The sequence below is a fragment of the Chiloscyllium punctatum genome, chromosome 33 (assembly GCF_047496795.1).
Source record: "Chiloscyllium punctatum isolate Juve2018m chromosome 33, sChiPun1.3, whole genome shotgun sequence".
In the NCBI taxonomy this organism is placed as follows: Eukaryota; Metazoa; Chordata; class Chondrichthyes; order Orectolobiformes; family Hemiscylliidae; genus Chiloscyllium; species Chiloscyllium punctatum.
The window spans coordinates 9,226,636-9,242,421 of NC_092771.1; the positions used below are offsets into that span (position 1 = coordinate 9,226,636).

The 15,786-nt window shown below is 51.3% G+C and overlaps 1 protein-coding gene across 1 annotated transcript in view; it reads left to right on the forward strand.

Moving 5' to 3' along the window:
• fam169b (family with sequence similarity 169 member B) overlaps positions 1-15,786 on the forward strand; it is a 43,594-nt gene that overhangs the window by 25,867 nt on the left and 1,941 nt on the right. Inside the window, exons 6-8 of the mRNA XM_072552912.1 lie at positions 4,953-5,135; positions 6,823-6,951; positions 8,533-8,648. Of these exons, the coding sequence (XP_072409013.1) occupies positions 4,953-5,135; positions 6,823-6,951; positions 8,533-8,648 (428 nt within the window). The remainder of the gene's footprint in view (positions 1-4,952; positions 5,136-6,822; positions 6,952-8,532; positions 8,649-15,786) is intronic.

Genomic DNA, 15,786 nt, shown 5'->3' on the forward strand with positions numbered 1-15,786 from the left:
TTATCATCGTCTGTACTGCTGTGGCCTGTTTATCATCGCCTGTACTGCCGTTGCCTGTTTATCATCTCCTGTACTGCTGTGGTCTGTTTATCATCGCCTGTACTGCCGTTGCCAGTTTATCATCGTCTGTACTGCTGTGGCCTGTTTATCATCGCCTGTATTGCTGTGGTCTGTTTATCATCTCCTGTACTGCTGTGGCCTGTTTATCATCGCCTGTACTGCTGTGGCCTGTTTATCATCGCCTGTACTGCCGTTGCCAGTTTATCATCGTCTGTACTGCTGTGGCCTGTTTATCATCGCCTGTACTGCCGTTGCCTGTTTATCATCTCCTGTACTGCTGTGGTCTGTTTATCATCGCCTGTACTGCCGTTGCCAGTTTATCATCGTCTGTACTGCTGTGGCCTGTTTATCATCGCCTGTATTGCTGTGGTCTGTTTATCATCTCCTGTACTGCTGTGGCCTGTTTATCATCGCCTGTACTGCTGTGGCCTGTTTATCATCGCCTGTACTGCCGTTGCCTGTTTATCATCTCCTGTACTGCTGTGGCCTGTTTATCATCGCCTGTACTGCTGTGGTCTGTTTATCATCTCCTGTACTGCTGTGGCCTGTTTATCATCGTCTGTACTGCTGTGGCCTGTTTATCATCTCCTGTACTTCTGTGGCCTGTTTATCATCTCCTGTATTGCTGTGGTCTGTTTATCATCTCCTGTACTGCTGTGGCCTGTTTATCATCGCCTGTACTGCTGTGGCCTGTTTATCATCGTCTGTACTGCTGTGGCCTGTTTATCATCTCCTGTACTTCTGTGGCCTGTTTATCATCTCCTGTACTTCTGTGGTCTGTTTATCATCTCCTGTATTGCTGTGGCCTGTTTATCATCTCCTGTACTGCTGTGGCCTGTTTATCATCGCCTGTACTGCTGTGGCCTGTTTATCATCGCCTGTACTGCTGTGGCCTGTTTATCATCGCCTGTATTGCTGTGGCCTGTTTATCATCTCCTGTACTGCTGTGGTCTGTTTATCATCGCCTGTATTGCTGTGGCCTGTTTATCATCTCCTGTACTGCTGTGGTCTGTTTATCATCTCCTGTACGGCTGTGGCCTGTTTATCATCGCCTGTATTATTGTGGCCTGTTTATCATCGCCTGTACTGCTGTGGCCTGTTTATCATCGCCTGTACTGCCGTTGCCAGTTTATCATCGTCTGTACTGCTGTGGTCTGTTTATCATCGTCTGTATTGCTGTGGTCTGTTTATCATCTCCTGTACTACTGTGGCCTGTTTATCATCGCCTGTACTGCTGTGGCCTGTTTATCATCTCCTGTATTGCTGTGGTCTGTTTATCATCTCCTGTATTGCTGTGGTCTGTTTATCATCGCCTGTACTGCTGTGGCCTGTTTATCATCTCCTGTATTGCTGTGGTCTGTTTATCATCTCCTGTATTGCTGTGGTCTGTTTATCATCGCCTGTACTGCTGTGGCCTGTTTATCATCGCCTGTATTATTGTGGCCTGTTTATCATCGCCTGTACTGCTGTGGCCTGTTTATCATCGCCTGTACTGCCGTTGCCAGTTTATCATCGTCTGTACTGCTGTGGTCTGTTTATCATCTCCTGTACTGCTGTGGTCTGTTTATCATCGCCTGTATTGCTGTGGTCTGTTTATCATCGCCTGTACTGCTGTGGCCTGTTTATCATCGCCTGTACTGCTGTGGCCTGTTTATCATCTCCTGTATTGCTGTGGTCTGTTTATCATCTCCTGTATTGCTGTGGTCTGTTTATCATCGCCTGTACTGCTGTGGCCTGTTTATCATCGCCTGTACTGCTGTGGCCTGTTTATCATCTCCTGTATTGCTGTGGTCTGTTTATCATCGCCTGTACTGCTGTGGCCTGTTTATCATCACCTGTACTGCTGTGGCCTGTTTATCATCTCCTGTATTGCTGTGGTCTGTTTATCATCTCCTGTATTGCTGTGGTCTGTTTATCATCGCCTGTACTGCTGTGGCCTGTTTATCATCTCCTGTACTGCTGTGGTCTGTTTATCATCGTCTGTACTGCTGTGGCCTGTTTATCATCGCCTGTATTGCTGTGGTCTGTTTATCATCTCCTGTATTGCTGTGGCCTGTTTATCATCGCCTGTACTGCTGTGGCCTGTTTATCATCGCCTGTATTATTGTGGCCTGTTTATCATCTCCTGTATTGCTGTGGCCTGTTTATCATCGCCTGTACTGCCGTTGCCAGTTTATCATCGTCTGTACTGCTGTGGTCTGTTTATCATCTCCTGTACTGCTGTGGTCTGTTTATCATCGCCTGTACTGCCGTTGCCAGTTTATCATCGTCTGTACTGCTGTGGTCTGTTTATCATCTCCTGTACTGCTGTGGCCTGTTTATCATCTCCTGTACTGCTGTGGCCTGTTTATCATTGTCTGTACTGCTGTGGCCTGTTTATCATCTCCTGTATTGCTGTGGCCTGTTTATCATCGCCTGTACTGCCGTTGCCAGTTTATCATCGTCTGTACTGCTGTGGTCTGTTTATCATCTCCTGTACTGCTGTGGCCTGTTTATCATCGTCTGTACTGCTGTGGCCTGTTTATCATCTCCTGTACTGCTGTGGCCTGTTTATCATCTCCTGTATTGCTGTGGTCTGTTTATCTTCGCCTGTACTGCCGTTGCCAGTTTATCATCGTCTGTACTGCTGTGGTCTGTTTATCATCTCCTGTACTGCTGTGGTCTGTTTATCATCGCCTGTATTGCTGTGGTCTGTTTATCATCTCCTGTACTGCTGTGGTCTGTTTATCATCGCCTGTACTGCCGTTGCCAGTTTATCATCGTCTGTACTGCTGTGGCCTGTTTATCATCTCCTGTACTGCTGTGGCCTGTTTATCATCTCCTGTATTGCTGTGGCCTGTTTATCATCTCCTGTACTGCTGTGGCCTGTTTATCATCGCCTGTACTGCTGTGGCCTGTTTATCATCGCCTGTACTGCTGTGGTCTGTTTATCATCTCCTGTACTGCTGTGGCCTGTTTATCATCTCCTGTATTGCTGTGGTCTGTTTATCATCGTCTGTACTGCTGTGGCCTGTTTATCATCGCCTGTACTGCTGTGGCCTGTTTATCATCGCCTGTACTGCTGTGGTCTGTTTATCATCTCCTGTATTGCTGTGGTCTGTTTATCATCTCCTGTATTGCTGTGGTCTGTTTATCATCGCCTGTATTGCTGTGGCCTGTTTATCATCTCCTGTATTGCTGTGGTCTGTTTATCATCGCCTGTATTGCTGTGGCCTGTTTATCATCTCCTGTATTGCTGTGGTCTGTTTATCATCGCCTGTATTGCTGTGGTCTGTTTATCATCGCCTGTGCTGCCGTTGCCAGTTTATCATCGTCTGTACTGCTGTGGCCTGTTTATCATCTCCTGTATTGCTGTGGCCTGTTTATCATCGCCTGTACTGCTGTGGCCTGTTTATCATCGCCTGTATTGCTGTGGCCTGTTTATCATCTCCTGTACTGCTGTGGTCTGTTTATCATCTCCTCTACGGCTGTGGCCTGTTTATCATCGCCTGTATTATTGTGGCCTGTTTATCATCGCCTGTACTGCTGTGGCCTGTTTATCATCGCCTGTACTGCCGTTGCCAGTTTATCATCGTCTGTACTGCTGTGGCCTGTTTATCATCGCCTGTACTGCCGTTGCCTGTTTATCATCTCCTGTACTGCTGTGGTCTGTTTATCATCGCCTGTACTGCCGTTGCCAGTTTATCATCGTCTGTACTGCTGTGGCCTGTTTATCATCGCCTGTATTGCTGTGGTCTGTTTATCATCTCCTGTACTGCTGTGGCCTGTTTATCATCGCCTGTACTGCTGTGGCCTGTTTATCATCGCCTGTACTGCCGTTGCCAGTTTATCATCGTCTGTACTGCTGTGGCCTGTTTATCATCGCCTGTACTGCTGTTGCCTGTTTATCATCTCCTGTACTGCTGTGGTCTGTTTATCATCGCCTGTACTGCCGTTGCCAGTTTATCATCGTCTGTACTGCTGTGGCCTGTTTATCATCGCCTGTATTGCTGTGGTCTGTTTATCATCTCCTGTACTGCTGTGGCCTGTTTATCATCGCCTGTACTGCTGTGGCCTGTTTATCATCGCCTGTACTGCCGTTGCCTGTTTATCATCTCCTGTACTGCTGTGGCCTGTTTATCATCGCCTGTACTGCTGTGGTCTGTTTATCATCTCCTGTACTGCTGTGGCCTGTTTATCATCGTCTGTACTGCTGTGGCCTGTTTATCATCTCCTGTACTTCTGTGGCCTGTTTATCATCTCCTGTATTGCTGTGGTCTGTTTATCATCTCCTGTACTGCTGTGGCCTGTTTATCATCGCCTGTACTGCTGTGGCCTGTTTATCATCGTCTGTACTGTTGCCTTTCTCTTTGGCTTTGATGCGGCTCTTTGCAGGTGTTTTTGAATCATCCTGCTTAGAGAGATGTTATCAAACACCTCCGGAGCAGATTGTACTTGAACCTGAGCTTCCTGCTTCAGAGATAGGGACATTACTACCACACCATAGGAACCCTCTACTCTTTAATTTCCCGCAGTTTCCCAAGTTTGGTCCCTTCCCCCCACATTCAGTTTAAAAGTTACCTCAATAGTTAACAATCGCAGTTCACCAATTACCCTGATAATTGGCACCTTGAGATCACAAGTTGAGCCAGTGACTGAAATCCCGATAGAATTAGGTGCAGTCACAATGGGTCCCTGAGCAGACAGCTAGACGTGGGACTTAATGACATTGCAGATGTTACCAAAAGATGGATTCAGGCACAAACCTTCGTGACGTGTTGACCCAAGTGCGGGGTTTCCATATCCTCGTTGCAGTTTTTCCTGCTTTGCTTCCTGGGGAATTCTGCTTGCTCCCCTGTGAGTCTCTAACATGTTTTGTAATTGATGGATACTCTCTGCTTGCATTGATCCAGGGAGTCTGTGTACAGACCACACCAGCCAGTGTTACCAGCTTCCTGTATTGGACACTGTGTTTGTCAGACAGTCTCACCGACGCCAGGGCATTGGGTTGAAGATCCTGCAGGATTTCTGTAGCGCCTTCAGTGATGATGAAGCTTTGGGAATCAGCACGCCCATCTCTGCCACCATGTACAAAGGTGCAGCAGAGTAACACCCAGAACATACTGATGGGGAGAGAGTGGATGAGCAGGAACACGACTGAGCAAGTAATATAGTGGGGCCCATCCCCACAGTCTGGGGAAAGATATTCATAAAGTCTGCGATGATAAAACTGGCCTCAGTGATGGTGCCGAAGAAACTGTCATCAGTTGTTGAAAAATCCCATCTGGTTCACTAATGTCCTTCAGGGAAGGAAATCTGCCATGGTCCCGGTCTGATCCACATGCGATTCCAGCATCACAGCAGTGAGACTGCTTCTTAACTGCTCCCTGAGATGGCTGATTGAGCCACTTAGTTCAAGGGCATTTGAGGATGGGCGATGAATGTTGGACTTGAAATTAAAGCCCATGTCCAACGAAACAATAAAGAAAAAAACCCTCAGCTCCTTCATTGTGTCCTGCATGGCTTGATGTTCGAGGCCAGGAGCAAAGATGCTTTGCTTCAATTGCCCTGGGCACTGGTGAATCCAGACGCTCTGGATTCGGTCCCACTCCAAGGAAGCTGTATTCACTACACGGCAAAACCAACTGAGAAACACTGACCCCCTGCAAGTCCCCCCCCACCCCCCGAGTCCCTCAACATCCTGACTAGGGAGTATATCAGAATTCCCTCAGCGTCACTGGGTCAAAATCCTGGAATTCCTTCCCTAAGGGCTTTGTGGGTCAACCTACAGCACACGCACTGCAGCAGTTCGAGAAGGCAGCTCACTACCACCTTCTCCAGGTGCAACAAGGACCGGCAATAAATGCTGGACCCACAGCCCATGAAACAGTGTTTAAGTCATTATTCTGCAAATTCTACCGAAACAGCGCCAGGTACCCAGGTTCCTTTCCATCTTGGTGCGACTCTCTGTGTGGAGTTTGCACATTCTCCCCGTGTCTGCGTGGGTTTCCTCCGGGTGCTCTGATTTCCTCCCGCAGTCCAAAGATTAGGTTAGATGGATCGGCTGTGTTAAATTGGAATAGTGTCCAGGGATGTGTAGGTTAGGTGGGTTAGCCATGGGAAATGCAGGGTAAGAGGGATAGGGCCGGGGGGTGGGTCCGGGCGGGATTCTGTTTGGAGGGTCAGTGCAGCTGTGATGGGCCAAATGGCGTCTATCTGCACTTGGAGGCGTTCTGTAATTCTATGACATGCAGTTGGCAATAAGGGAGGGAGAGATTCCTGGTGGTGTGAAAGGGTAACGTTGGAGTCTCAACGACCCAAAATTCCACGCTCCAACTCATAGACTGGCTGTGTGAACTGTAACACATTACCATCAACATCTACCCTATCCAATCCCTCAAACAGCTCAATTAAATCACTCTCTGTTCCTCTGTCGGCTTGTATCTGAGCTTTGACTCATTTCAATGCTCTCTGAAGGTAGCCTGTGAAGTACAGTGCTCAGTAATTTGAGTATTAGACTGTCTGGGGAGACATGGAGACCAATATCCACCAATCAGTCCTGAGCTCCCTCCCTGTGGGAGAGTATCTACCAAAGCTGTCACTGAACAAGGCTGCAGTGGGTGAACAGTGCCCCCTGGAGATGGGAGAGGGACCAGGGTCTCTGTGACACTGAGAACATGTGAGGGCCACTGTCTTTGGATTTACTACAGAGGGTGGGCGGAGGAACAGTGACAGATAGCAAACTGAGAATTAATGCCAGCACCTAACACTTTCTTTTTTCAGTTTGTTCCAAGTATTTGAAGACACAACCCCAGGAGCAGGCTCGCCTCTGGGAAGTGGAGTCTCCAGGGGACTGGAGCCAAAGGGTTAATGTGTGGCTGCAGCTCCAGCTGGGAGAGAAAACCTTAGAGAGTGAGTCCTTATTAACACTGCTTCATGTATAGCCCATCTCCTAGCCTGGCACATTGGAAAGTGTGAAGGAATGTAATAGCCTGTGTTAGGTTATATAACATGGACCTGTTGGGACATGTTGGCAGGTTACAGGGTACGTGTGGAATGTGTTGTTGTCAGCCATTGTTTTTTCTCAAAAATACGCTTTATTCATTAACAAAATCTTTATATACATTCATAATCACTAGATCAGTTATTTTCTGTAGTCTACATATGTAGAAAAAACAAACTCAAGGCATTTCTTACTTATATAAAACCATATTTATAGACATTTGAGACATTGGGAGGGTCTGATAATGGAATGAGCCCCCATTTAATTTGAGCAGAAAGACCTCAGACAGTGGCCTTTCCCCACTGTGCCTTGGCGGCAGCTGCCCTAAACTTTACTGCGTCCCTCAGTATGTACTCCTGGTCCTCGGAATGGATCAAGTCCCACTCCACATAGCTGAGCAGACAGGAGAGACTGCCTTCCGTAGTGCAGTGCAGAGGGAAAGCAGCACATTCAGAGGTACTGCAGGTCATTTTGGTGAATCTGCAACTTATCTCTTCACCCATGCCATCAAAACAAATTACTGTCACTCATAGAGTCATAGAGATGGAAACAGACCCTTCGGTCCAACTCTTCCATACTGACCAGATATCCTAAATTAATCCCTTGGTATCGACAAACTCATGAGTCGTGAATTTGCTATTTTCACCAAAAATTAAGTAACCAATCATTCAAAATCCACGGGCAAAACTCGCCCTCTGGTGATCACTTACACTTACGTGGTAATTTCACTCTCCGACCTGTTCTAATACACAGCCTCAACCACCACCCCCCCCCCCAACCCCCCACCCACTCATGAGCAAGGGTGGAGGTACTCAGGAGGATGAGCAGATTGAGGACGTCAGCCTGATGGAGGTAGAGGAGGGAGGTGGGAGAGTGACTGGGAGGGAGTCACACCTACAACCATCCTCCCCCTCCCACAGCCAGTAACCAGCCGTAAACCCCGAAAAACACACAGCCCAGATACAGAGTACATCTCGCCATTTTTGCTGTATTTATTACAACATGTTACGATTGTTTTAATATTTTACTCTGTCAAAATTAAATTTTATTTCAGATGTTTTAGTGTTTATTAATTCAACCCAGAAATAACAGGCAAAAAAGTCATAATTCTGGGGTCCAGGAATCTGACCCTACTTTGACCAAAAGTTATTCAGCTCCATGGTCATGAATTCACCATTCACAGGGCTTTTCACCAATGGAACCCTCAATGATGGGAGCTTCCTGTGCATAAATTGGCTCCTGAGTGTTTCCCTCATTACTTGAGAGCTTTTAAAACAGTCTAGAATCCACCTCCTGAACACACTGAAGGAGAAACAAATCAAAGCTTGTTAAAATCTTATTATTTTACTCATTTCCTTGTTATAGTTTGACTAATGAAGGTGTGAAGTTTTCTGATGAATGTGTCTGCACTTGACGATCTGAGCAATGATGGATAATGGGAGCCAGGCCTGTTTCACAGCTGATCTTGTCTTTCCTTCTCTCACTTACAGACAGAACTGGAGGCAGCGACTCCACGTGTCAGAGCCCAGCCAGAGAGAGTGACCCAGGCTCGATAGAGGAGAATATCACTAGACAATCACCTCATCAGGAAGTCCATAGTCTGCAGGTGCAAGTAAACAAAGAGCTGGAAATCTCCCTTGTCCCCTTCCCTCCCTCTCGCAGTGCACACTTCTCCATCTTCCACACACACTCACACCCACAGCCACCTTACACTCACACTAACAAACACACACACTCACACCCACTCTTACACTCATACTCACACTTACACCCACACTCTCACACATCCACTCTTACACTCACACTCATACTCACACTAACACCCATTCTTACGCTCACACTCACACCTACACCCACATGCACACACACTCCCACTCTTACATTCACACTCACACCCACACCTAGTCTTACACTCATACACTTACACACACACACTCAACCCCACTCTTACACTCACACTCAAACCCACACCCACACTCACACCCAATCTCACATCACACCCACACTCAGACTCAACACCCACACCTGCACTCAAGCTCACACCTGCATCCACGCTCACACACACACACTCACAACCACACACACACACCCACACTCACACCCACACCCACACTCACACCCAACACCCATACCTGCACTCAAACTCACTCCTGCATCCTCACTCACACACACACACCCATACCCACACTCACACCCAACACCCACACCCGCAATCACTCATTCACCCTCACACCCACGCTCACACCCACACTCACAACCACACTCACACCCCCACACTCACACTGACAACCACACTCATACCACAGACACACTCATACCCACACTCACTGTCTCACACTCACACTCGCACCCACACCCACCCCCACACCCACACTCACACCCACACTCACACCCACACTCACACTCACACTCACACTCGCACCCACACCCACCCCCACACTCACACCCAACACCCGCACTCACACAAACTCACACCTGCATCCATGCTCACACACACACTCACAACCACACACACCCATACCCTCACCCACACCCTCACCACCCACACTCACACCCACACTCACACCCACACTCACACCCACACTCACACCCACACTCACACTCACACCCACACTCACACCCACACCCACACTCACACCCAACACCCGCACTCACACAAACTCACACCTGCATCCATGCTCACACCACACACTCACAACCACACACACCCACTACCCTCACTCACACCCTCATCCACACCCACACTCACACCCACACTCACACCCACACTCACACCCACACTCACACTCACACCCACACTCACACCCACACCCACACTCACACTCACACTCACACTCACATCCACACTCACACTCACACTCACCCACACATCACCCACACTCACACCCACACTCACACCCACACTCACACCCACACTCACACCCACACCCACACCCACACCCACACTCACACCCACACTCACACCCACACTCACACTCACACCCACACCCACACTCACACTCACACTCACTCCCACCACACTCACTCACACCCACTCTTACACTCACACCACACTCACACCCCACCCCTCTTACACTTACACACTCACACACTCACACCCACACCCACACCCATACTCTCACTCACACTCTCACCCACACTCTCACACATACGCCCTTACTCACACCCATACTCACACCCACTCACACCCACACACGCCCACACACTCACACGCCCACATTCACTCACAATCACACCCACAACTACACTCACACACATACACTCACCCACTTTTACACTCACAATACACACCCACAACCACACCTACACTCACACCCACACTCACACTCACACGTACACCCACATGTACACTCACACACGCACACACATTCACACCCACACCCACATTCACACACATGCACTCACACTCACACCCAAACTCACACCCACACTCACCCACATTCACACCCACATTCACACTCACACTCACACTCACACCCACACCCACACTCACACCCACACTCACACACACACTCAAACATACACCCATACTCACACCAAAACCCACATCCACACTCATACCCACACCCACTCTCTCAACACTCACTCCCTTCACCACCCTTCACACCCACACAAACTCACACCCACTCTTACATTCACACTGACACTCAGACACACACCCACAACCACATTCACTCACACACACTCACACCCACACCCACACTCACACTCACACCCACAACTATACTCACACACACACTCACATCCACACTCACACACACTCATACCTGCACTCACACGTACACTCACACATACACTCACACGCACACTCACACTCACACCCACAATCGCACTCACAGCCACACGCACCCACACTCACACCCACCCACACTCGCACCCACACTCGCACCCACTTTTACACTTGCACTTGCACTCGCACTCACACTCACACACACACTCAAACATACACCCACACTCACACCAAAACCCATGGCCACACTTATACCCACACCCACACCGACCAACACTCACTCCCTCCACCACCTTTCACACCCACACAAACCCACTCATACATTCACACTGACACTGACACTCACACCCACCCCCAAACTCACAAACACACTCACACTCACAACCACAATCATACCATACCCACACTCACAGTCTCTCACACACACACTTGCACCCACACCTACACTCACAATTGCACTCACACCCACCCACACCCACACCCACACCCACACCCACACCCACACTCACACTGACAACCACACTCATACCACAGACACACTCATACCCACAGTCACTGTCTCTCACACACACACTCGCACCCACACCCACACTCACACCCACCTCCACTCTCACATCCACACTCACACTCACACCCAACACCTGCACTCACACAAACTCACACCTGCATCCACGCTCACACCCACACTCACACTCACACCCACACCCACACCCACACCCACACCCACACCCACACTCACACTCACACTCACACCCACTCTTACACTCACACTCACTCCCACCACCACACTCACACCCACACTCACTCTTACAATCACACCCACACCCACACTTACACTTACACACTCACACCCACACCCACACTCTCACACTCACACTCACACTCACACTCACACCCACACTCACACTCACGCCCACATTCACACTCACATTCACAACCACATTCACATTCACACACACACTCAAACGTACACCCATATTCACACGAAAACCCACAGCCACACTCATACCCACACCCACACCCACTCTCTCAACACTCGCTCCCTCCACCACCCTTCACCCCCACACAAACCCACACCCACTCTTACATTCACACACACACACTCACACACACACCCACAACCACATTCACACACACGCACTCACACCCACACCCACACCCACACTCACACTCACATCCACAACTACACTCACACACATACACCCACACTCACATCCACACTCACACACACACTCACACTCACACTCATATGCGCACTCACACGTACACTCACACGCACACTCACACTCACACCCACACTCACAATCGCACTCACAACCACACGCACCCACACTGTCACCCACACTCTCACACACCCACACTCATACCCACACTCACACTCACACTCACACTCACACCCCCACACTCATACTGGCAACCACACTCATACCACAGACACACTCATACCCACACTCACTGTCTCACACACACACTCGCACCCACACCCACACTCACACTCACACTCACACCCACACTCACACCCACACTCACACCCACCCGCACATCCACACCCAACACCCGCACTCACACAAACTCATACCTGCATCCACGCTCACACACACACTTACAACCACACCCACACTCACACTCACACTCACACTCACATTCACACCCACACTCAAACATACACCCATACTCACACGAAAACCCACAGCCACACTCATACCCACACCCACACCCACTCTCTCAACACTCGCTCCCTCCACCACCCTTCACACCCACACAAACCCACACCCACTCTTACATTCACACTGACACTCACACACACACACACACAACCAAATTCTCACACGCAAACTCACACTCACATCACACTCACACTCACACCTACAACTACACTCACACACACACTCACACTCACACTCACACTCACATCCACACTCACACACACACACTCACACACACTCATACGTGCACTCACACATACACTCACACGCACACTCACACTCACACCCACAAGCACCCACACTCTCACCCACCCACACTCGCACCTACCCTCGTACCCGCACTCGCACCCGCACACACCCACACCTATACCCACACCCACACTCACACACATGCACACTCACACACAACCACTCTTACACGTACACGCACACTCACACTCACACCCACACCAACACTCACACTCACACTCACACTCACACCCACTCTCACACTCACACCCACACCAACACTCACACTCACACACACACTCACACTCACCCCCACACTCACAAATGCACACACACTCACAACCGCACTCACACCACACCCGCACTCACACCATACCCACACACCCACACTCATACTCACACCCACACCCACACCCACACCCACACTCACACTCACATTCACACGCACCCACACACACTTGCACCCACACCCACACTCACAACCACACACACTCACACCCACACCCACACCCACACCCATACCCACACTCACACCCACATCTCAAGCACACCCACACCCATACCCACACTCACACCCACACTCTCAAACACACTCACACCCACAGCCACACTCACAATCACACCTATACCCACACTCGCAGCCACATCCACACTCATATATACATCCACACTCACACCCAACACCCACTCTTACACTCACACATGTGCACACCCACTCTTACTCTCACACACCCAGACCCACACACACACCCACTCACACCCACTCTTTCACTCACACTCAAACCCACACCAACACTCACATTCATACCCATAAACCATGCCCACACTCAAACTCACACCTGCACCCACACTCACACACACTCACAACCACACACACACTCATACCCACAACCACACTCATACCCACACCCACTCTTAAATTCACACTGACACTCACACACACATTCACACTCACACCCACACCAACACTCACACCCACACTCACTCTTACACTCACACCCATGCCCACTCCCACACCCACACACACTCACAGTCACACCCACACCCACACCCACATCCTCACCCACACCCACACCCTCACCCACACTCACACACACCACACTCACACCACACCCACACTCACACACACACCCACACCACACTCACACTCACACTCACTCACTCAACCCACCCACACCCACACCCTCACCCTCACCCTCACTCACACTCACACTCACACCCACACCCACACCCACACCCTTACTCACACTCACACCCACACCCACACCCTCACCCACACCCTCACCCACACCCTCACTCACACCCTCACTCACACCCTCACCCTCACCCACACCCACACCCACCACCCACACCCTCACCCACACCCACACCCTCACCCCACCCTCACCCACACCCACACCCTCACCCACACCCACACCCACACCCACACCCACACCCACACCCACACCCACACCCTCACCCACACCCACACCCACACCCTCACCCTCACCCTCACCCACACCCACACCCTCACCCTCACCCTCACCCACACCCACACCCACACCCACACCCTCACTCACACTCACACTCACACCCACACCCACACCCACACCCTTACTCACACTCACACCCACACCCACACCCTCACCCACACCCTCACCCACACCCTCACTCACACCCTCACTCACACCCTCACCCTCACCCACACCCACACCCACACCCACACCCTCACCCTCACCCTCACTCACACTCACACTCACACCCACACCCTCACCCACACCCTCACTCACACCCTCACTCACACCCTCACCCTCACCCACACCCACACCCACACCCACACCCTCACCCACACCCACACCCTCACCCTCACCCTCACCCACACCCACACCCTCACCCTCACCCTCACCCACACCCACACCCTCACCCACACCCTCACCCTCACCCACACCCACACCCACACCCACACCCTCACCCACACCCACACCCTCACCCTCACCCTCACCCACACCCACACCCTCACCCTCACCCTCACCCACACCCACACCCACACCCACACCCACACCCTCACCCACACCCTCACCCTCACCCACACCCACACCCACACCCACACTCACACTCACACTCAAACCCTCACCCTCACCCTCACCCACACCCACACCCTCACCCTCACCCTCACCCACACCCACACCCACACCCTCACCCTCACCCTCACCCTCACCCACACCCACACCCACACCCTCACCCTCACCCTCACCCACACCCACACCCACACCCACACCCTCACCCACACCCACACCCACACCCTCACCCACACTCACACTCACACTCACACCCACACCCACACCCATACCCTCACCCTCGCCCACACCCACACCCTCACCCACACCCTCACCCTCACCCTCACCCTCACCCTCACCCACACCCTCACCCACACCCTCACCCTCACCCACACCCACACCCTCACCCTCACCCTCACCCACACCCACACTCTCACCCACACCCACACTCTCACCAACGCCCACACCCACACCCACACCCACACCCACACCCACACTCTCACCCACACCCACACCCACACCCACACCCACACTCTCACCCACACCCACACTCTCACCCACACTCTCACCCACACTCTCACCCACACCCACACCCACACCCACACTCTCTCCCACACCCACACCCACACCCACACCCACACCCACACCCACACTCACACCCACACCCACACTCTCACCCACACTCACACCCACACCCTCACTCACACCCTCACTCACACCCTCACATCCACACCCACACCCACACCCACACTCTCACCCACACTCTCACCCACACCCACACCCACACCCACACTCACACCCACACCCACACCCACACCCACACTCTCACCCACACTCTCACCCACACCCACACCCACACCCACACCCACACTCTCACCCACACCCACACTCTCACCCACACCCACACCCACACCCACACTCACACCCACACTCACACCCACACCCACACCCACACCCACACCCACACCCACACTCACACTCACACCCACACTCACACCCACACTCACACCCACACCCTCACTCACACCCTCACTCACACCCTCA